This window comes from Mytilus californianus, unplaced genomic scaffold (assembly GCF_021869535.1).
Source record: "Mytilus californianus isolate M0D057914Y unplaced genomic scaffold, xbMytCali1.0.p SCAF_14, whole genome shotgun sequence".
In the NCBI taxonomy this organism is placed as follows: Eukaryota; Metazoa; Mollusca; class Bivalvia; order Mytilida; family Mytilidae; genus Mytilus; species Mytilus californianus.
Genome location: NW_026262626.1, coordinates 31,596,391 through 31,621,946, shown reverse-complemented (window position 1 = coordinate 31,621,946; position 25,556 = coordinate 31,596,391). Strand labels below are relative to the sequence as shown.

At 33.9% G+C, this 25,556-nt stretch overlaps 1 protein-coding gene and 2 long non-coding RNA genes across 3 annotated transcripts in view; 1 reads left to right on the top strand and 2 right to left on the bottom strand.

Annotated features, from left to right (window-relative positions):
- Positions 1–3,323, top strand: part of LOC127724831 (uncharacterized) — an 88,764-nt gene extending 85,441 nt beyond the window's left edge. Inside the window, exon 2 of the long non-coding RNA XR_007992745.1 lies at positions 2,643–3,323. This is a non-coding gene — a long non-coding RNA (uncharacterized LOC127724831). The remainder of the gene's footprint in view (positions 1–2,642) is intronic.
- Positions 1–25,556, bottom strand: part of LOC127724686 (uncharacterized) — a 261,959-nt gene that overhangs the window by 187,735 nt on the left and 48,668 nt on the right. Inside the window, exons 4-5 of the mRNA XM_052231740.1 lie at positions 14,767–14,928; positions 7,488–7,597 (exon numbers count right to left, since the gene is read on the bottom strand). Coding sequence (XP_052087700.1) covers positions 7,488–7,597; positions 14,767–14,928 — 272 coding nt within the window. The remainder of the gene's footprint in view (positions 1–7,487; positions 7,598–14,766; positions 14,929–25,556) is intronic.
- On the bottom strand, positions 3,376–5,544 carry LOC127724810 (uncharacterized). The gene is made up of 2 exons (XR_007992720.1): positions 5,383–5,544; positions 3,376–5,235 (listed from the first exon to the last, which is right to left on the bottom strand). It is a non-coding gene; the product is annotated as an uncharacterized LOC127724810 (long non-coding RNA).

Genomic DNA, 25,556 nt, shown 5'->3' with positions numbered 1-25,556 from the left:
CGAGTACAAATTGGTTTGTGATATGCATAAGTGACGCCAATGGATTGACCCTGTATGTCATTCAAATCTTCTTGAAATGACGAACAGGAATATATATGGTTGTTTACAAGTTCTCAAAGGGGGGTAGGGGGTGATCTCCAGGGGAAGCGCCCTTTATTTCATTTGATTGTTTTATTGTCCCATACAAGAATATATATTGTTTAGGGGTGGGGATTTCGACTGTTTACAAGTTCTTAAACAGGAGGGGGTGGGGGTGACCCATGGGGACTCACCTTTTATTTCATTTGATTTGTTTTATTGTCCCATACAAGAATATATATGGCTTCGGGATGGGGATCTTGACCGTTTACAAGTTTTCGAAAAGAAAGGGGGTGGGGGTTACCCCAGGGGACTTCCCCTATATTTCATTTTGATTTTTTTATTGTCCCATACAAGAATATATATGGTTTAGGGGTGGGGATCTTGACCGCCTATGGATTGACCCTGTATGTCATTCAAATCTTCTTGAAATGACGAACAGGAATATATATGGTTGTTAAGGGATGGAGATCTCCACCATTTACATGTTCTCAAAGGGGTGGGGGGGGTGTGATCCCCAGGGGACTCGCGCTTTTCATTTGATTTGTTTTATTGTCCCATACAAGAATATAGATGGTTTAGGGGTGGGGATCTTGACCGCCTATGGATTGACCCTGTATGTCATTCAAATCTTCTTGAAATGACGAACAGGAATATATATGGTTGTTAAGGGATGGAGATCTCCACCGTTTACATGTTCTCAAAGGGGGGGGGGGGGGGGGGTGTGATCCCCAGGGGACTCGCGCTTTTCATTTGATTTGTTTTATTGTCCCATACAAGAATATAGATGGTTTAGGGGTGGGGATCTAGACTGTTTACAAGGTCTTAAACAGGAAGGGGTGGGGGTGAACCAGGGACTCCCCCAATATTTCATTTGATTTGTTTTATTGTCCCATACAAGAATATAGATGGTTTAGGGGTGGGGATCTGGACTGTTTACAAGATAAAAGCACATTCTCAAATTGAAGCGGGTGGGGGTAAGAATATATATGGTTTAGGGAGACTTAATTATCTACAAAATGTCTAATAATGAACAGTAAATTTCAAACTTCATTTATAAAGTCCTACTAGTAAATTTCAAACTTTATATATACAGTCCTACAGATCTTATCAGGAAACAGAAAATTTTCAAATAAATATGTCACTCCAATGATTATCATATGCTAAGATATTTCCCAGATCTAATTAATAATGAAAATCATATTTGCAAATCTGAAGGGTTATTTCCCTTTGAAAAGAACTATGGTTTAACATAGTACTCTAACATTACATATATAATAATTACATAATGAAATTAACTTCAAAATGTCTAATAATGTAGCTTATAATCATCACCACTTAGGAAATAGAAAAGTTTCAAATAAATCTGTCACTGCAATTTTTATTTTGACATTTACTATGCTTAGTCATAATATGATAACAAGACAAAAATATTGAAAAATACCACTTTTGGATATTAAAAATGGCGATAACTCAAAAAGGAGAAATACTAAAATCGTGAAAATTGAACTTGACCTTCATTTAGTCACAAGAAACAACATATCTTAACTTGAAAAAAAATCATCACAGTGTTTTCCTGTTATTGAAGAGACACTGTTTGGCAGCCGCCCGTCCGCCCGCCCGCCGTATATCCCCAAAACAATAACCCATATTTCCCTCGAAAATCCGGTTAAAAATAACATTTTTCTATATTAAGATGTAACATAACATCATATATGGCACAATTGTATTTAAAAACTTCACTTGCTTACACTTCCACTTCAACAGATGGACAAAGGTCTATTTAAAATTCCAATAGAATTTTCAACCATAAGAAAATATTCAAACATGTTAACAATCTTTAAATAGAACACAATTCATACACAATTATCGCCACAATTAATATATCTGAATCAGCAAATCTATTTTAAACTATGACTCAATTTAAAATTTGTATTAGTTGTGCATTAAATCTATAAATGTAGAGCTTGATTAACTATTTAATATCCCAACCCTCCTATTGTGGTATGGAACCTTGTGCTAAAAATTTTTACACATCAATACACTTATTCTAAAGCTATTGTCTGTGAACCAATTTATTTTCCATGAACCATTGATGTAAACCACAAAAATAGTTCTCTTAAAATTAGATATGACCCAACGTAAAATTTCTTTTAATTGTGCAATAACATCTCTGAATTTTGATTCTGAGCAAATATGTAATAATAGCATAGTTTCTGACACAGAATGAATGTGGTATAAGTTCTTAAATAATTTTAAAATTGGACATTTACCAATTATGGTCCAATATTCAAATTCTAAATACATGGTTGGATTCAGCATATCAAATAACCACATTGTTTCATTTATTGTTCAAATCAAACTAAATTTTATTTTTGGATACTTTGGACCTTCATGGGGTCCAGTTTGAAAAACGGTCCCAAAATCAATAAAATGCTTCGCCAAGGGCAGCCTGATACAACCACAGAGGTCGAACCCTGAACAGTTGGGGCAAGTTTGGACACAATATTCAAGCTTGATACTGTCTAAATTTGGATTGTGATCAAATTTTTGACATAATATAGGTTTCTGACACAAAATAAATGTGGTCAAAGATCTTAAAAATTTGAAATGGGACATTTAATTTACCTAGTATGGTCTGATATCCAAAATCTAACAACATGGTTAGATTCATCATAGTAAAACACCAAAAATTTAATTTTAGTTGAAATCAAACAAAGTTTAATTTTGGACCCTTCAAACCTTAATATGGACTAATTTGAAAACAGGGCCCAAAATAAAAAATCTAAATGCACAATAAGTTTCAGCATATCATAGAGCGGCAACAATTCAGTTTTTCATGAAATCAAACAAAGTTTAATTTTGGACCCTTTGGGCCTCAATGTAGACCAATTTAAAAATGGGGCCCAATATCCAAAAAAAGTAATACAAGGTTAGAACCCCCAAAAATGAAAGACTTAATTTAATCCCATTGAAATAAGTTAAAAGATTTGTATTTATTTTCAATTGAAGATTTCTTGCTATTGCGCAATACTGTGCTATTGCACAATACTGTGCTGTTGCACAACACTTAGTTAATCTGTTATATATAATAATTTACACACCCTGTTTGGTGTGTATCTCCTGCCATATCAGTATTTGTTGCTTTTATATATAAATCAGAAATAATCAATGTAAAAATGGAAAATTTTTGGGAATAAAAATAAAAAACTCTTGAAGAAAAAAAGAATGACCCCCCCCCCCCCCCCCCAAAAAAAAATCCCCCCCTTCAAATATTTTGAAATTTTTTATTGGGGGGGGGGGGGGGGGGGCAATAAAAAAAAGTCAAAAAATTTCATATTTCAAAAATTTTGAAGAAAACAATATGAACCCCCCAAAAAAAATTGAAAAAAAAATCCCCCACCCAAACATTTTTGAAACCCCCACCAATTTTTTTTTTAGATTTTGAAGATTTTCTTTTTAGGAAAAATGTACAATTTCAGAGAGTTCCATAAACTTTAACACAAGTTATTGTCTGGAAACTAGAAAAATGCTTGTTTTTAGCCTCTTTTTTGCCCCTAATTTCTAAACGTTTGGGGCAATTTCCCCCAAACTCAATCCCAGCCTTCCCTTTGTGGTATGGAACCTTGTAGTACAATTTCATAGAGATCCATACACTTAAACACAAGTTAATTCTTGTCTGGAAACTAGACGCATGATACGCCCGTCACATTTTCAAAGAATAAAGATCAATAAAGTTCAATTAATTCTCAATGTCATATTAGAAATTTATGAAAATCAAAAGGGAGCTTACATCAATAGATATAAACAATTCACCAAAGTTTCATGAGAATTGCTGACAGCATTTTTGAGTCATTGTCCGAATACTGGAAAATCCCCACTTTTTTAATGAATATAACCCCATAACTAAGAAATGTAAAATGTAAAATTTATAAAATTCAAAAGGGAGCTTACTTAAATAGATATAAACAATTCACCAAAGTTTTATAAGAACTGCTGAAAGCATTTTTGAGTTTTTGTGGGAAAACTGGAAAATCCCCCTTTTTTTATGAATAAAACCCTGTAACTCGGAAACGTAAAATCTAAAATTTATAAAAATTTAAAGGAAGCTCATGTCAATAGATATAAACAATTCATCAAAATCTCTTGCAAGTTGGTGAAAGCATTCTTGAGTTATTGTCCGAAAACTGGAAAATCCCCCTTTTTTTAATGAATAAAACCCCATAACTCGGAAACTTAAAATTTAAAATTTATAAAAAACAAAAGAGAGCTCACGTAAATAGATATAAACAATTCACCAAAGTTTTATGCAAATTGGTTAAAGCGTTTTTGAGTTAATGTCAGACATGTTGACGACGGACGGACAGACGGACATACAGACGGACGGGCAGACAGACGGACAACGGTATACCATAATACGTTTAGTAAACGAGCGTATAAAAATTAATATAATATAAGGTTTGGCTCCTTCCTCCTCCACTTATTGACATGTGACCACTCCCCTTTTTAATACTTCTGTGATCCAATACTTGAGTAAGCTAAGAGAACCAAAATAGGCTTCTGTGATTTACCTCTTCCGTTTGAACAATTCATCAAGACAAACAAAACAATTGCTATTATAAACATGGTATAAATTACATGAATTTAATAGATCTATTTAAAATTCTATCTCAAAGATTTCTTTTTAAGCACAACAAGAGTGCACACGCTGAAATGTCTCGCCTTCTTTACTAATCATTGATATTATGTTGATGGTCCTAAATATAAAGCTTTATTACAACTGTCACATAAACTTAACATTAACCAAGTAAACTAAACATTGACCAATGAACCATGAAAATGAGGTCAAGGTCAGATAAACCATGCTAAGCAGGCATGTACAGCTAACAATTCTTCCATACAACAAATATAGTTGACCTATTGCTTATAGTTTAAGAAAAACAGACCAAAACACAAAAAACTTAACACTGAGCAATGAACCTTGAAAATGAGGTCAAGGTCAAATAAAACCTGCGTGACTGACATATAGATCATAAAATATTTCCATACACCAACTATAGTTGAACTATTGCATATAGTATTAGAAAAAAAGACCAAAACTCAAAAACTTAACTTTGACCACAGAACCATGAAAATGAGGTCAAGGTCAGATGACACCTGCCAGCTAGACATGTACACCTTACAATCATTCCATACACCAAATATAGTAGACCTATTGCATACAGTATAAGAAAAAGAGACCAAAACTCAAAAACTTAACTATAACCACTGAACCATGAAAATGAGGTCAAGGTCGGATGAAACCTGCCAGTTGGACATGTACACCTTACAGTCCTTCCATACACCGAATATACTAGACCTATTGCTTATAGTATCTGAGATATGGACTTGACCACCAAAACTTAACCTTGTTCACTGATCCATGAAATGAGGTCGATGTCAAGTGAAAACTGTTTGATGGGCATAAGGACCTTGCAAGGTACACACATACCAAATATAGTTATCCTATTACTTATAATAAGAGAGAATTTAACATTACAAAAAATCTTAACTTTTTTTCAAGTAGTCACTGAACCATGAAAATGAGGTCAAGGACATTGGAAATGTGACTGACAGAAACTTCGTAACATGGGGCATCCATATACAAAGTATGAAGCATCCAGATCTTCCACCTTCTAAAATATAAAAGCTTTTAAGAAGTTAGCTAACGCCGCCACCGGATCACTATCCCTATGTCGAGCTTTCTGCGACAAAAGTCGGAGGCTCGACAAAAATGTGTTTTTTCATGAACAATCTAAGCAAATTTGTGCAATTTCGTACAACCCGTAGCTTGAAAAATAGCACGGTGACCCATACTTTTATTATATTTTTGGAAAAAGCATAGAAAAATCTTTATTTTGGCAACGTATAAAAAAATTCTATCTGAGGAAATATATACCTATGATCTACCTTAAAGTCAAGACAACAACTCCCATAATTGATCATTGTAGACCAAATACCAGCTCCAAACAAACTAAAGCATGTTTTACATAAGGGGTTTCTGTGTGTAAACCAAAACATAGTCTCAGAAAAGCATACCGGCTCAAAGCAGAAAGATATGTAGAATAAATAATAATTTTAGTATCAATAACACTAAAATCAAACTAGTTTTGGCCCTTGAGAAACACTCAGCATACAAATAGAATTTTGAGTTCCTGCCTGAGCAAGTCAGCTTGCAACCTTCAGTATGAGGAAGAACCTGCCTGCCCGACAATGCGCCAGCCAGGGAATGTGGAGCGAGGGGTCTCCACGAGGGGATGAGACTAGACATCTCATCTGCAGCGGGGGTGTGCAAGGTCTGAAAGGGGATAGCCCATGTGCTGGTACAGTAGCAGGGGTCTATCAAACTGGCGCTGGAATAAATTTGACAAAATCTGTCCCCGAAATGCTTGGGGGATGAATGAAATTTTAGAAATGACCAGTGATAAAATTCCATCAAGGAAATATATATAAAAAAAAATACATTACTGGTAAAAATGCTGAGATGTTTCCCTTGTCATGAAACATTATTGAAGGTGTTAGGAAGGGGATGATGGGTGGTAAATTGAATAAAAGCACTGTAAAATATATCAACTAGTCAGACTGCTATGAACCAAGAAATTGACTATACAAAGACCATGCATATGGCTTTACACACAGATTGGGTACATCAATCATATAGTGGGAGGAGACTGACCTCACTGGCCTTCAGATAATATATTAATTGCTGTGTAATAACTTTTTCAAAAGATCTGGTATCTTAATCTGCATTGCCTCACCAAGAGTGATTGTTTGTGACATGTATCTGATTAAGAAAAGATTAGTGTGCCTCCTGGTGAGATTCCATTTGTAACTTCAAAGTGTCAAATACCATACAAATTATTTTCAAGATATAACAGGTGGTCTGTGTATGTTAAATGTATCCATGATGTCAGCATCTTTCACAAGATATTAATTATGTTTGTAAGATGGAATGCTTGTTTTTATAAACAATGCTTATTCTACATATAAGTAAAATACAGTCCTTTGAAATTATTTTTATTTTTTGCCTTGATTTTGTTTTTTGTCAAAATTTTATTTTTTTGGTAAATGTGGCTGCCATATTTAAGTTCAGTTGGGGTAATCAACTATAACCAGCTATATAAAGGTTTAATTTTCCCAAATTTTTGTAGTAACTGACTATTTATATGATTTCTTAGATGATTTGCAATAATTTTTTTTTAATTTCTCTGGCTTCAAAATGGGGTCATACACTTTAATTCTGATTCTATCAATGGTCACATCATCTAGATGCAAGCCCTGCAAATTTGTAACTATGAAGTTGTAGGTGTCATCAGTCAGTTTCCATGGTTACTGAAAATGTCATTTATCACATAACATTGGTATCTTACTTGTTTACAGCTTCATACTGTTCCATTTTATGGCCAATGGCTAAAACATGTAGAAGTGTCTCTTCACCTTCAGGACCAAATATACCACCTGGTAGTCTCAGCAAAAATTTCTGTATTAATATAAATCAGATCAATTCACTGGTTGTATATCTCTTATACCAGCTATATCAGTTCTAGAGGCTAAAACCATATATCTGTCAACCTCCTAACATGAATTCAAAATTTTTGGTATTTTTGTATACAGGTAGAAAGTTCTTGTTGGAGAAACATGTTTATTATGCAATAAGGATTAATGAAATTTAACTGTAAGTAGAGTTACAGTGAATTCAGTGCAAATTAATTTTACGTGAATTTAACATTAATATACTTTATACTGTCTATATATAGAAAATGTTTTGCTTATAACATGTTCTCATTGCAAAAATCAAAACATGTGGTAAGTATATTTAACTCTATAAATTCTATAAAATCTCTTCTTAAGATTCAAATATATTCATTTCTGCATGTATTATAAATCAAACAAATGACCTGACAGAAATAAAAGGTCAAAATAAGGAAACAAATATTCATTTAATCAAAAAGAAATAGTATACAGCAACAGTGAATTACAAAAAATGAAAGAAGACAGGCTAGGCATTATATTGATCATTATTATCAGAAAGACAAACACCTGAAAGCACTTATGGACAAAATGTACCATAAAAGCATGAAATTAAGCAAAAATTATTCAGAAAAACAACAAATAATATACTGAACAAATAGATATGCACAGGATAATCTTTTAAACAAGGGCACATCATAGTAGTAACATTAACAACAAGTAAAACTGTAAGCTACTGCTCAATGATGACACCCCCGCCGAAATATTTCGGTAAACAGGAAGTTGTTGAGTGATGAATCTGAAAACGCATTACACGGTATAGCTGACTTATATAAACCCTGAAACCAAATTTCAGAAATCCTTGTCAAGTAGTTCCTGAGAAAAATGTGACAAAAATTTTCAACTTGGCTATCATGTGTAAAATAATACAAGTGTTCAGTAAACAGGAAGTTGTTGAGTGATGAATCTGAAAACACATCACACAGTGTAACTTACTTATATAAACCCTGAAACCAAATTTCAGAAATCCTTGTCAAGTAGTTCCTGAGAAAAATGTGACGAAAACTTTCAACTTGGCTATCATGTGTAAAATAATACAAGTGTTCGGTAAACAGGAAGTTGTTGAGTGATGAATCTGATACCACATCACACGGTGTAACTTACTTTTATAAACCCGGAAACCAAATTTCAGAAATCCTTGTCAAGTAGTTCCTGAGAAAATGCGACGAAAATATTCATGGGACGGATGGACTGACGGATGGACTGACAGATGGACTGACGGAAGGACAGACAGAGGTAAAACAGTATACCCCCTTTTTCAAAGCGGGGTATAATAAAACAGTATACCCCCACTTTTTTAAAGCGGGGTTATAATTATAAAATAAAATGCTCCGCTGGGCGCAGCTTGATATGACCGTAGAGGTCGAACCCTGAACAGTTGGGGCAAGTATGGACAAGGGCTTTCAAAATTATTTTTAGCCAGCCGGACATTTTATATATTATCCCGATTTTCATTTTAAGAGTAAATAAACAAAGGGCAATTATGGTAATCAGTTGCCGAGTTGGCCATTCCAATGATTGACATGAAAAAAACGATATTAAACTTTCTTTGATTCAAATTCGAAGTTATTAAAATTGGCAGTGCATCATTCGAAGTGTGCAACAATAAATTACATCAGCGTACGGTACTTATATTTGCCTTAGACTCTTTATTTGTGCAAAATAACGTTGTCAAAAACTTTACTTTCGTTTTTAATCTACCGGATGTTATCCTGACAATGGTAAAACATGGACCAGAGACGGATACGTAAATTCTGTGTACATTTGCAAAGCATGAATGAGTGGAAGTAGCTCCTTCTACATTATTTCTTCAAGAAAATATTCGAAACAAACATGAGATAAAGGTATCAATGACAATTTAAGCATTTTTTGAAGAAATTAGGATGCATAATTAAATTTCACACCTGCGCACAAGTGTACTAGTTCAAACAACGTGGTTATGACGATGTTTCATTTTTACCTTTTTAATTTTTTCATCAAATCATAATTGTAAACGTATTTCTGATAATTTAAATCTTTTTGACTTAATTAATTAGATGCAAACCGCTGAAATGTAAGAAAATAACTTTGAATAGACCGATCAATGTCCGGTTCAAAATAGTTTACCTGTCACTTGAACAGGTAAATTTCAGCTGTTCGACAACTAATTAGCCTTGATTAAAATGATAAGGTATTAAAGAAGGGGTTGTTTTGATAGTACTTAATGATCATGTCACTTTTATGACCGGAAATGTGTTGCTGTTAAAGGCAAAACGTTGGGTCAAAAAGATCGCGAATTCTGTTAAAATGACCGTCTCTTAAAGCCTTGAAAACTAAAAAGTAGATGACCGTTTCATGCTTTGCCCAGCCTGACTTTTACCGGACATTATACAAGTGTCCGGCATATATGACCGTTTTGGAAGCCTTGGTATGGACACAACATTCAAGCTTGATACAGCACTGAATTTGGATTGTGATTAAATATTTGACACAGCATAGGTTTCTGACACAGAATGAATGTGGTCTAAGAACTTAAAAAATTTTAATTTACCTATTCAAACCATATCATTATCATTTGCTTTTATATATAAATCAGAAATAACCAATTTAAAATGGAAAATTTTAAAGAAAAAAAAAGGAAACAAAAAAGCCCCCCCTCAATTTTTTTAACCCCCTTATGATTCATCACCCCTAAACTCAATTCCAGCCTTCCCTTTGTGGTATGGTACCTTGCAGTACAATTTCAGAGAGATCCATACACTTGAACACAAGTTATTGTCTGGAAACTAGAAAAATGCTTGTTATTTGGCCCCTTTTTGGCTCCAAATTCCTTAACAATTAAGGCAATTACCCCCAAACTCAAACCCAGCTTTCCCTTTGTGATATGGAACCTTGTAGTACAATTTCATAAAAATCCATACACTTACACACAAGTTATTATCCTGAAACTAGAAAAATGCTTGTTTTTTGAACATTTTTAGCCCTTAATTCCTAAAATTTTGAGGCAATTATCCCCAAAATCAATCCCAGCCTTCCCTTTGTGGTATGGTACCTTGCAGTACAATTTCAGAGAGATCCATACACTTGAACACAAGTTATTGTCTGGAAACTGGAAAAATGCTTATTTTTGGCCCCTTATTCCTAAATATTTTGGGCAATTACCCCCAACCTCAATTCCAGCTTTTACTTTGTGATATGGAACCTTGTAGTACAATTTCAGAAAGATCCATACACTTACACACAAGTTATTGTCATGAAACTAGAAAAATGCTTGTTTTTTGCCCCTTTTTTGGCCCCTAATTCCTAAAATTTTGAGGCAATTACCCCCAAAATCAATCCCAGCATTCCCTTTGTGATATGGAACCTTGTGGTACAATGGAAGTTACAAAAATGCTTATTTTTGGCCCCTTTTTGGCCCCTAATTCCTTAACTGTTGGTACCATAACCCCCAAAATCAATCCCAACCTTCATTTTGTGGTATTGAACCTTATGGTAAAATTTCATAGAGATTCATTCACTTAAACTAAAGTTAGAGTGTGAAAACCAATGTGTCTTCGGACGACGACGACGACGCCGCCAACGTCATACCAATATAAGACCGCAAAATCTTTTACTCTTAAGATCTTGCAATAAGTAAGTTCTAGCTCTCTTGAATATACACGAAGAGGTTGAAAGAACAATAAATGTGGATAGTGTCCACATGTGGACACAGATGATGCCCCCGCTTGCATATCATATAGTTATAAAGGGACATAACTGTAGAACGGTAAAAGTGACGCTACCCAAATTTGAACTTGATCTGAGTTTTGTGGTAATAAGCATTGTGTGTAAGTCTCATAACATTTGGATGAGGTTAACTTAAGTAGAGAACAGAAACTAAAAATTCAGAAATTTCTCTATTTGTAAACACGAATAACTCTAGAACGGTTGTGTACAAGTTTTATAACATTTGGTTGAGACAAACTAAAGTTAGAGAACGGAAACGAAAAATTCAGCAATTTTTATGTTTATAAAGGGACATAACTCAAGAATGGTAAAAGTGACGCCACAAAATTTCGTACTTAATCTGTATTATGTAGTAATAAGCATTGTGTATAAGTTTCATAACATTTGGTTGAGGCAAACTAAAGTTAGAAAACGGAAACAAAAAATTTGTACTTGATCTTAGTTTTGTGGTAATGAATATTGTGTATAGGTTTCATAATGTTTGGTTGGGGCAAACTTAAGTTACAGAATGGAAACTAAAAATTTTGCAATCTTTCGATTTATAAAGGGGCATAACTCAATAATGGTTAAAGTGACACTACCCAAATTCAACTTGATCTGTGTTTTATCAGTGGAAGTCAAAATTAAACATTGCATTGAATAAAGCATTGATCGTAGTTGATTCAACTATAATCATGGACAAAGGAAGATAACTCCAATTTTAAAAATTACTTGACATTTAGAAGAAAATAAAAATTTAGCAATTTTTCCATTTATAAAGGAGCATAACTCTAGAACCGTTAAAGTGATGCCACAATAATTCAAACTTGATCTGTGTTTTGTGGTAATAAGCCTTGTGTATGAGTTTCATAACATTTGGTTGGGGCAAACTTAAGTTAGAACACGGAAACTAAAAATTTAGCAATTTTTCCATTTATAAAGGGGCATAACTCTAGAACAGTTAAAGTGACACCATCAAAATTCAAACTTGATCTGTGTTTTGTGGTAATAAGCCTTGTGTATAAGTTTCATAACATTTGGTTGAGGCAAACTTAAGTTAGAACACGGAAACTAAAAATTTAGCAATTTTTCCATTTATAAAGGGGCATAACTATAGAACAGTTAAAGTGACGCCACCAAAATTCACACTTCATCTGTGTTTTGTGGTAATAAGCATTGTGTTTAAGTTTCATAACATTTGATTGAGGTAAACTCAAGTTAGAGAACGGAAACCAATTTTGGGACGGACGTACGTACATACAGACAGACAAGGGTAAAACTTAATGCCCCCCCCCCCCCCCCCCCCCGCCACGGCAGGGGCATATAAATTGAGGCAAGAGAATTAGTGAATGTTTTAACATTACACTTCCATTAGATGTTTCCAGGACAGCACAAGTATGTGGTATCTATAAAAGTTGTTACCATTACTTTCTTCAGAGCTGCAATATACAATCTTTAGGCATGAACTTTTACCAATTGGGCAGGGGTTCCCTTGATCCTGGCTTACCTACCATGTGTGGTCGCATGTGGCCAATTATATTTCTTAATTTTTTTTTTGGATAGGTTACACTACAAGGAAACCAACTTTTTTCCAAAAAATCAATGAATTTTAAGTTTTAAATATTGATTCAATAAACTGTTTACTCAGAGATATGTCTCGCTTTTTGTAATTTTGATACAAAATGTAAAATGAAAATGTTGAAATTAAAATGGTAACAGTCACAGTCAATGAATCAGGATTGAAGGTGCAGGGCAAAAAAACCTCCATGGAAATGAGAAATGCCAATGCTTATAAAGCTGCATACCAAATATTATTGACTTATCATAAGTGGTTCCCTTTAAACTAACTAACTTGCAAAATATACAAACATTTCAAAGTCAATGAACCATGATGATAGAGGGGGGCCATATAATCTCTATGGAAATGAGACTTGCAAATGCTAATATACAACTGCATACCAACATTCAAGACTTAATATTAATGGTTTATTTTAAACTGATCTATTCACAGCTTTAACATGAAAACTATGCACAATATTCAGTCTATAGACCATGTATGAGGAGGCGGGGCCAAAATAATCTCCATTGAAATTAGATGTGCTAATGCTAATATAACTGCATACCAAATATCACAAGTATTCTGAGAGTATTGCATGGATTATGGCAATACATAGTCCCCTACTTGTTAAAAATTCATTGTACTGGAACAAAATGCTAACTTAATTGGCAATTTGTAATATAATTCATTCCAATCAGTCAAGGTAACCGCAACTTGTAATTACAAACTATTTAAAAGAAACTCTTTTTTTTTTTTTTTAGTAACAGTGACCTTGAACTTCGATATTGACCCCAAAATCAGTAGATGCCTTTCCTATATCTTTCATCTTTTAAAGGTTCATTCCAATCACGCAAGTGAAACTCAAGTAACTATCTGGAAACCATTTTTCCATAAAAATTCTATTTCTATTTACAGTCACCTTGAACTTTGACCTAAAGCTAAAATTGATAGTTTAGTCTTAGATACATGATTTTTTTTCATTAGTTGTTATTGGCATTGAACTAGCTGTCAGTAACTGCAAGTACTCTAAAATCTGTACCTAAAGTGTCTTTTTTGTTGTTAGGGATGAGGGATATATATATACCCTGCCACGTCCTGTCTGTGCTATTGTTTGTTTTTCTTTGTATTCGATCTGATGAGTTAAGCCTTTTTCAACTGATTTTTTTCGTTAACTGTTTTATTATAAATTAGGCTATTAGTTTTCTCAATTGAATTGTTTCATATTTTCATGTTGTGGCCTTTTATAGCTGACTATACAGTATGGGTTTTTCTCATTGTTGAAGGCCGTACGGTTGCCTATAATTGCTTACATCCACTTCATTTTAACTTTGGTGGACAGTTGTCTCATTGGCAATCATACCACATCTCCTTATTTTTATATTCTTCCTATTCCCTATATTTTTTAGCTGTATAATAAACTCATCATAGATACCAGGATTAAAATTTTGTATGCCAGAGGCGCATTTCATCTTCTAAATAACTAATAAGACCAATAAAGTTCGAAGTTGAAGAGCATTGAGGACCCAAAATTCTGAAAGGTTTTGCCAAATACAGCTAAGGTAATCTATTCCTGGGTTAGAAAGTGTTGACTACTGGGCTAGTGATATTCTCAGGGAGAAAAACTCCACCAGCAGTGGCATCGACCCAGTGGTTGTAAATAAACTCATCATAGATACCAGGATTAAAATTTGGTATGCCAGACGCACAATTTGTCTACAAAAGACTCATCAGTGACGCACTAGGGTTTTTTGTTCCAATCAAGCAAGGAAAAATCAAGTTGACGCAAAATAGCCTTCCCTCTCCTAAAGTGGGAGGTATGGGAGTAGGCATAATATAAAATGTAAAAGAATAATTGTAGGGCTGTGATTGACAGTTACCTTTACAACTGAAGCTAATGTATACAAATTGTAATTCTGGAAAATAACAGGTTTGCCCTCTGACAATCTCTTTACAATTCTTCTTGTGTCACTGGGATTTCCAGGACGTCTAAATAAGTCTGCAGTAAACATTCCCTCATGTGCTATGTAGACTAAAAGTTCCTGTAAGAGAAACAAACTATAGGTCAATGCAAAAACAAAAAATTAAAATGTAAAAGATAACAACTCTTGAGTATAAACTTTTTTAAAGAAATTAAATTACTACATCAGTACGCCTTCATTGTACCTTAAGTCTGTTAAAAATTCTGAATTATGAAAACATATTAAGGTAATCTCAATCATAGTGAGACCTGTAAAAACTAGATATCATTGAGATGGGAGCCATCTCTGTGGGCCACGCTGTGAATAATGTGTGGTAAAAAATTTGTATCTTTATCATTGGACATGGGGTCGTCAACTGAAACCAAAGTTTTTGACCTTGACCTTTGACCAAGGAAGTTGTACATAAATTATGACACCCCCCCCTGGTGTTGGTTTATATACATGTCAAGTATAAACTTTGAAATCATAACGGTTCTCAAGATATAGAGCGGACACGATCTTTACCATAGGACATGGGGTTGTCAACTAAAACCAAAGTTTTTGACCTTGACCTTTGACCTAAGAAGTTGTACATAAATTATGACACACCCTCTGGTGTTGGTTTATATACATGTCAAGTATAAACTTTGAAATCATAACGGTTCTCAAGATACAGAGCAGACACGATCTTTACCATAGGACATGGGGTTGTCAACTAAAACCAAAGTTTTTTACCTTGACCTTTGACCTAGGAAGTTGTACATACATTATGACACACCCTCTGGTGTTGGTTAATATACATGTCAAGTATAAACTTTAAAATCATAACGGTTCTCTAGATATAGAGCAGACACAATTTGTTACAGACGGACAGACGGACGGACAGACTGACCACTATAGGGCGTCCGCCAATCTGCGGGCCCTAATTAAACACCTTAAGGACTGATTATATGTTTCAATAGGACAGTTTCCTTTAAATGGGTTAAATTACATCATAAATAACAAGCATTCTGAGACTATTGCATGGCAATAAATAGTCCCCTACCGGTTAAAAATTCATTGTACTGGAACAAAATGCTAATTTGATCTATAACTTGTCATGGTGTTAACTATATAACAAATATCAAGTCAATATCTTCAAGCATGATGAAAACACTACAAACCAGTAAAAGTCTGAAATGGCCTATATCTGTACTCGACTGTACTGATTTTTACTCGACCAGTCTGAATTGGTCTGAAATTTACTTGATAATAGTCGACTGTAGTCTGAACCATACTCAACAGTCTGAACTTGTACTCGACCCTTACTCGACCAGTACTTAACCATTTTATACGCGTCTGAACCATGCTTGACCTAGTCTGAACCATGCTCGACCAGGTCTGAACCATACTCGACCTAGTCTGAACCATACTCGACCAAGTCTTAACCAACCTAGACCTATTTTTTGTATCTATCTATTGTATTTCATCAATTTAGGAACTGTTTTTAACAACAGCTATTTCCCCTGACAAGAAATTTGAACAATAATTTGAAATTAAAAATGTATTCAATATAGCATTCAAACCAAAATTTCACAACAAACCTAATATAACTTCATCACCATATTCATCAACACTAATCTTATATACATACATATTTATCACCTTTAAAATAAAAATAAAACAAGCTGATCAAATAATCTCAAAACTGAATTGTGACTAATATTTTCAATGTTATTCAAAATTTTTTGAATGTTTCAGATATATTTTATGGTTACTGGACAATTTTCACCATTAACTTAAGCCTCGTATAGATTTATGGTGTCACTTGAGTTTAGTTAATAATGCAGTGAACATTTTTTTTATTAAAATATATATAAAATAGCATATAAAGCAATTTTAATAAATTTAAATAAAATGCTAGGCAGGGCGCAGCTTGATACAACCGCAGAGGTCGAACCCTGAACAGTTGGGGCAAGTATGGACACAACATTTAAGCTTGATACAGCTTTGCATTTGGATTGTGATTCAATATTTGACACAGCATAGGTTTCTGACACAGAATGAATGTGGTCTAAGAACTTAAAAATTTTAAATTGGACATTCACCTATTATGGTCCAATATCCAAAATCTAAATACATGGTTAGATTCAGCATATCAAAGAACCGCAAGAATTCAATTTTTGATGAAATCAAACAAAGTTTAATTTTGGACCCTTTTGACCTCAATGTGGACAAAATTGATAACGGGGCCCAAAAATCAAAAATCTAAATACATGGTTAGATTCAGCATATCAAAGAACCCCTATATATTCAATTTTTGTTGAAATCAAACAAAGTTTAATTTTGGACCCCGATTTGGACCAACTTGAAAACTGGGCTCATAATCAAAAATCTAAATACATGTTTAGATTCAGCATATCAAAGAACCCTAAGTATTCAATTTTTGTTAAAATCAAACTAAGTTTAATTTTGGACCCTTTGGACCTTAATGTAGACCAATTTGAAAACGGAACCAAAAATTAAGAATCTAAATACACGGTTAGATTCGGCATATCAAAGAACCCCAATAATTCAATTTTTGATGAAATCAAACAAAGTTTAAATTTGGACCCTTTAGACCTCAATGTGGACCAATTTAAAAACGGGGCCCAAAATCCAAAAACTAAATACACGATTAGATTCAGCATATTAAAGAACCCCAAGAATTCAAGAATAAAACCCCATTGAAATTGGTCAAGAAATAAGCAATTTATACGTAGTATCTTCTTTTGCACAATACTGTGCAATTAAATATTTCTTGCTATTACGCAATACTGTACAATTGACAATTTCTTGCTATTGCGCAATATTGTGCTATTGGATATTTCTTGCTATTGCGCAATACTGTGCAATTGAAGATTTCTTGCTATTGTGCAATACTGTGCAATTGAAAATTTCTTGCTATTGCACAATACTTATATAATAATTTACACATCCTGTTTGGTGTGTATCTCCTACCATATCATTATTATTTGCTTTTAAATACAAATCAGAAATAATCAACTTAAAATGGAAAATTTTGAAAGAAAAAAAAAAGGAAAAAAAAAAAAATCCCCCCCCCCCAAAATTTTTTGAACCCCCTTATGATTTATCACCCCCAAACTCAATCCCAGCCTTCCCTTTGTGGTATGGTACCTTGCAGTACAATTTCAGAGAGATCCATACACTTGAACACAAGTTATTGTCTGGAAACTAGAAAAATGTGTTTTTGGCCCCTTTTTGGCCCCTAATTCCTAAATGTTTAGGGCAATTACCCCCAATCTCAAACCCAGCTTTCCCTTTGTGATATGGAACCTTGTAGTACAATTTCAGAAAGATCCATACACTTACACACAAGTTATTGTCCTGAAACTAGAAAAATACTTGTTTTTTGCCCCTTTTTGGCCCCTAATTCCTAAAATATTGAGGCAATTACCCCCATCATCAATCCCAGCCTTCCCTTTGTGGTATAGTACCTTGCAGTACAATTTCAGAGAGATCTATACGCTTGAACACAAGTTATTGTCTGGAAACTAGAAAAATGCTTATTTTTGGCCCCTTTTTTGGCCCCCAATTCCTAAACGTTTCGGCAATTACCCCCAAACTCAATTCCAGCTTTCCCTTTGTGATATGGAACCTTGTAGTACAATTTCAGAAAGATCCATACACTTACACACAAGTTATTGTCATGAAACTAGAAAAATGCTTGTTTTTTGCCCCTTTTTTGGCCCCTAATTCCTAAAATTTTGAGGCAATTACCCCCAAAATCAATCCCAGCATTCCTTTTGTAATATGGAACCTTGTGGTACAATGTTAGAGATATCCATACACTAACACACAAGTTATGTCTGGAAGTTACAAAAATGCTTATTTTTGGCCCCTTTTTGGCCCCTAATTCCTTTACTGTTGGTACCATAACCCCCAAAATCAATCCCAACCTTCCTTTTGTGGTATTGAACCTTGTGGTAAAATTTCATAGAGATCCATTCACTTTAACTAAAGTTAGAGTGCGAAAACCAATGTGTTTTCGGACAACGCCGGACGACGCCATTTGACGACGACGACAACGCCAACGCCATACCAATATACGACCACAAAAATTTTTTTGCGGTCGTATAAAAATGACACCTTTGTTTTGTTAAACCAAGAATTTAATATAATCATGATAATAGAACTTCCATAGTAGTCCTGTGATAAACTTTTAAAAAAGGAAATGTGTTCCAAAGTTAGAGTAAAAATTTATTTCAATTAAATTTAAATAATTTTTGTCAAAATTAAAGACATGGCATACAAGAAGCACTGTAATAAGGTTTAATTACCTCAGTACATGTGTGTTTTACAGGTAAAAAGAAAGCCCTATTTTTCTTAAACTCGTGTATTACTTATCTAGTGAATTCAAAAGGCCTTGCGATTAAGTTTCACAGGATGTTGCAATTTTGAATGAATGTTATTTAGAATTTAATACTCTCTGACCAGGTGTGATCTTTTTCATGAGTTTGCCCCAAGCAGGAGGTATTACTTTATACATGTACTTCATCACTAATCAGAAGAACTATTTTATTAATGTCTTTAATTTTTATCCCTTTTTGATTTATATTGTATATAATATATCCCAAATTATAATAATAGATATATTTCTAAAATAAGGTTAAACAATTTCAGTGATTTTGTTGGCTGTTGTTACCTCATTAAAAAGATAATTATATAACTATTGTACATTTTTTGTATGTAACCATGAAACCTATGTAGTTTTTATTTAGGAATTTAGGAAAATTAATTTTAAAAAAAACATGCCAAATAAGAAGCACCTTAATAAGGTTTAATTACTCTCAGTATAGGTGTGGTTTTTAGTTAAAAGAAAATCTTTTTTTAACAAAACTCTAAAACTTTAAAATTAATATAAATAAATTATTAAAGATAATTTGATTTAACTATCTCTATTCTATAAATCTGAGAATCATGTAAGAATGTAAAAATCTGTTTTTATAATATATCTTTATTTTATTGTGTCTGTTGTCATGTCAGTTAAAAAGAAATTTATTCTAACAGTTAAAATTTAGAAAAAGTAGAGGTTATTTGGTCAAGTATGGTTCAGACTGGTCGAGTATTGTTCAGACCTTTGGTCGAGTATGGTTTAGACTGAAAAAAATAGGTCGAGTACAGGTCCAGAATGGGTTAAGACTGTTTCAGACTGGCAGAGTAATAGTTCAGACTATTTTCAATGGCAAAGATAAGGGTCAAGTACAAATCAGTACAGTCGAGTATGGTTAAGACTGGGGTCGAGTAATGTCGAGTAAAATTCAGACCAATTCAGACTGGTCCAGTAAAAATCAGTACAGTCGAGTACAGATATAGGCCATTTCAGTCTTTTACTGGTTTGTAGTGAAATAAAATATTAAAGTTTCATGGAAAAAGAATCTGTAATATGTAAGTAGAAGTTAATACAACAAGAGGCTCTCAAAAGCCTGAATCGCTCACCTGTATTTCAGAGGAGAAGATTTTTAAATGTTAGCAAACTTGATGAACAAATTGTGTAAAATTGTCTTTAAAGGGAAATAACTCCTTAAGGGGTCAATTGACAATTTTGGTCATATTAACTTTTTTGTAGATCTTACTTTGCTGAACATTATTGCTGCTTACAGTTTACATATATCTATAGTAATATTCAAAATAATAACAAATAAAATGCTCCGCAGGGCGCAGCTTGATACAACCGCAGAGGTCGAACCCTTAACAGTTGGGGCAAGTATGGACACAACATTCAAGCTTGATACAGCTTTGCATTTGGATTGTGATTAAATATTTGACACAGCATAGGTTTCTGACACAGAATGAATGTGGTCTAAGAACTTAAAAATTTTAAATTAGACATTCACCTTTTATGGTCCAATATCCAAAATCTAAATACATGGTTAGATTCAGCATATCACAGAACCCAAAGAATTCAATTTTTGATGAAATCAAACAAAGTTTAATTTTGGACCCTTTTGACCTCAATGTGGACAAAGTTGATAACGGGGCCCAAAAATCAAAAATCTAAATACATGGTTAGATTCAGCATATCAAAGAACCCCATATATTCAATTTTTGTTGAAATCAAACAAAGTTTAATTTTGGACCCCGATTTGGACCAACTTGAAAATTGGGCCCATAATCAAAAATCTAAATACATGTTTAGATTCAGCATATCAAAGAACCCTAAGAATTCAATTTTTGTTAAAATGTAGACCAATTTGAAACCGGAACCAAAAATTAAGAATCTAAATACACGGTTAGATTCAGCATATCAAAGAACCCCAATAATTCAATTTTTGATGAAATCAAACAAAGTTTAATTTTGGACCCTTTGGACCTCAATGTGGACCAATTTAAAAACAGGGCCCAAAATCCAAAAACTAAATACACGGTTAGATTCAGCATATTAAAAAACCCCAAGAATTCAAGAATAAAACCCCATTGAAATTGGTCAAGAAATAAGCAATTTATACGAAGTATCTTCTTTTGCACAATACTGTGCAATTAAATATTTCTTGCTATTGCGCAATACTGTACAATTGACAATTTCTTGCTATTGCGCAATATTGCGCTATTGGATATTTCTTGCTATTGAGCAATACTGTGCAATTGAAGATTTCTTGCTATTGCGCAATACTGTGCAATTGAAGATTTCTTGCTATTGTGCAATACTGTGCAATTGAAAATTTCTTGCTATTGCACACTACTTATTTCATAATAATTTACACATCCTGTTTGGTGTGTATCTCCTACCATATCATTATTATTTGCTTTTAAATATAAATCAGAAATAACCAACTTAAAATGGAAATTTTAAAAGAAAAAAAAAAGGAAACCCCCCCCCCCAAATTTTTTGAACCCCCTTATGATTCATCACCCCCAAACTCAATCCCAGCCTTCCCTTTGTGGTATGGTACCTTGCAGTACAATTTCAGAGAGATCCATACACTTGAACACAAGTTATTGTCTGGAAACTAGAAAAATGTGTTTTTTGGCCCCTTTTTGGCCCCAAATTCCTAAACGTTTAGGGCAATTACCCCCAAACTCAAACCCAGCTTTCCCTTTGTGATATGGAACCTTGTAGTACAATTTCAGAAAGATCCATACACTTACACACAAGTTATTGTCCTGAAACTAGAAAAATGCTTGTTTTTTGCCCCTTTTTGGCCCCTAATTCCTAAAATATTGAGGCAATTACCCCCATCATCAATCCCAGCCTTCCCTTTGTGGTATGGTACCTTGCAGTACAATTTCAGAGAGATCCATACACTTGAACACAAGTTATTGTCTGGAAACTAGAAAAATGCTTATTTTTGGCCTCTTTTTGGCCCCCAATTCCTAAATGTTTTGGCAATTACCCCCAAACTCAATTCCAGCTTTCCCTTTGTGATATGGAACCTTGTAGTACAATTTCAGAAAGATCCATACACTTACACACAAGTTATTGTCATGAAACTAGAAAAATGCTTGTTTTTTGCCCCTTTTTTTGCCCCTAATTCCTAAAATTTTGAGGCAATTACCCCCAAAATCAATCCCAGCATTCCTTTTGTGATATGGAACCTTGTGGTACAATGTCAGAGAGATCCATACACTAACACACAAGTTATGTCTGGAAGTTACAAAAATGCTTATTTTTGGCCCCTTTTTGGCCCCTAATTCCTTTACTGTTGGTACCATAACCCCCAAAATCAATCCCAACCTTTCTTTTGTGGTATTGAACCTTGTGGTAAAATTTCATAGAGATCCATTCACTTAAACTAAAGTTAGAGTGCGAAAACCAATGTGTCTTCGGACGACACCGGACGACGACGCCGCCAACGTCATACCAATATACGACCACAAAAAAATGTTTGCGGTCGTATAAAAACTGCAAAATTTTGTTAAAACTACCAATTCGGTGGCAGCAACCCAATAATGGGTTGTTCGATTCATCTGAAAATTTCAGGGCCGATAGATCTTGAACAATTAAACAGTTTTGCCCCATGTCACATTTGCTCTAAAAGATTTAGTTTTTGAGATATAAGCCAAAAACTGCATTTGACCCTTATGTTCTATTTTTAGCCATGGCGGCCATGTTTGTCGATGGATACAAACTTTGGATACAGTTTATAAACAAGATACCCTAAGGAACATTTAATTAAAGTTTGAAGGTAATTGGCCCAGTAGTTTCAGAGTAGAAGATTTTTAAATGGTAGCAAACTTGATGAACAAATTGTGTAAAATTGTCTTTAAAGGGCAATAACTCCTTAAGGGGTCAATTGACAATTATGGTCATATTAACTTTTTTGTAGATCTTACTTTGCTGTACATTATTGCTGCTTACAGTTTAAATATATCTATAATAATATTCAAAATAATAACAAAAAACTGCAAAATTTTGTTAAAACTACCAATTCAGTGGCAGCAACCCTATAATGGGTTGTTCGATTCGTCTGAAAATTTCAGTGCTGATAGATCTTGACCAATTAAACAATTTTACCCCCATGTAAGATTTGCTCTAAAAGCTTTAGTTTTTGAGATATAAGCCAAAAACTGCATTTGACCCCTATGTTCTATTTTTAGCCATGGCGGCCATGTTTGTTGATGGATCAAAACTTCGGATATAATTTATAAACTAAATACCCTAAGGAACATTTAGTTAAAGTTGGAAGGTATTTGGCCCAGTAGTTTCAGAGGAGAAGATTTTTTAAATAGTTTACGACGACAGACGACGACGATAGACAACGACGGACGCCAAGTGATGGCATAAGCTCACATGGGGCCCTTTGGGCCCCTGTGAGCTAAAATTGGGGAATGTGTCCATGGGACACAGATGATGCCCCCGCTTGCATATCATATAAAGTTATAAAGGGACATATTTGAAGAACAGTACAAATGACTCTACCCAAATTTGTACTCGATCAGAATTTTGTGGTAATAAGTACTGTGTATAAGTTTCATAACATTTGGTTAAGGCAAACTTAAGTTAGAGAACGGAAACGAAAATTCAGCAATTTTTTCATTTGTAAACGGGGCATAACTCTAGAACGGTTAGAGTGACATCACCAAAATTCAAACTGGATCTGTATTTTGTGATAATAAGCATTGTGTATAAGTTTCATAACATTTGGTTGAGGCAAACAAAAGTTAGAGAACAGATGAAAAATTCAGGATGTTTTCCATTTGTAAAGGGGCATAACTCTAGATCAGTTAAAGTGACACCACCAAAATTGGTACTTGATCTGTGTTCTTTGGTAATAAGCATTGTGTATAAGTTTCATAACATTTGGTTGGGGAAAACTAAAGTTAGAAAACGGAAGCCAACTTTGTGACGTACATACATACGGACGGACAAGGGTAAGACTTAATGCCCCCTCCGCTAACGGAGGGGCATAAAAATACTTGCATGGTTTCAATACAAATTGCTGAAAATTTATGTATAAGCCCTCTTATCATGACATCAAAAATAGTACTGGAAACACAGAGAGCATGCTATAACCAAGGCCAGTACTCTGCTCGTTCCTGACCTGGTTACTCATCTTGCTAGGTTGGGGGAACTAGCTGGTAGCTTTCATATGAATACATGTTAACGTAACACAGATTCAAGTTCTATATATAAATGTTTATTAAATCAGCATTCAGTATTCAGCAATCACAATAGCATATAAGTTCATGAGACGTAATATATATAATAACATGTCTAATATCAATCCAATAACTGTCTTAACCCTTTCCCTTTCACACCGGTACAGCTTACCGGTGAAGCAAATTTTAAGATATGTTTTGGGCATTTAGTCTTGTTCCATTGTCATTTGCTGACGTACAGATATGATTAAGGGCTCAAATTAATCTTCAGAATACCAGCAATATGGTTGAATGTGCATCAAACTTCTATCATTATCAGTTTATAGTCAATTCGCCTCTTACTGACATGTGTTTTTTCTGTAAAAAACATTTTTGTTTCTTCGGATTTTAAAGAATATTTTCAAAAAGAAGTGCATAGAAAACAGTCCTTTTTGGGGGAATTATGACTTTTTTCAATAACTGTGCAGTGAGTTTTTGAAGAATGGTATTAAAGTAATAGTTCTAACTTGTACACTAGTTAAAAATGTAATTTTTAGTGTACCAGCGCAATCACAAACTTGAAATGCGCTAAAAATCCGTAGTCATTTCTTAAAGATTTTATCGTAAAAGAGACAAAAACCACTGAAATGTCCTGAATTTTTTTAGCAAAGTTGAAATAGATGTAACAAAACATGGTTTCGTAGGTGTTTGGGTATGATAAAGTTGAAAACACTTTTGTTTAAATGAAGGAAAATGTATATGTCAATGGAAACAAGACAGACTAAGAACTGGATTCCTGCTATATTTGCGCAAAAATCATGCATTTGGCCATTTGGCATCAAAAATATATCATCTGAACACATAATTTCTAAAAGAAAACAAGCTGGGTGAGGATCTTCATATGTTTTTTTTTCACGTCTTGAGTAGTAGACTTAAGTACTTAAATTTCAATATATTCCTAACGATGCCAGTGGTGCAGGGGTATGCTGAACAAACCACAGGCGGAAAGATCGCGTGTTCGATTCTCACTGCCGGAGGTGGAAAAATTATTTCCTATATTAAATGTAACTTAACTTAACTTTACTTTCAATTTCAAAAAGAAAAACCAACGAAATACTTATGTTTGTTTTTTAAAGAATTTGTGTGCCAAA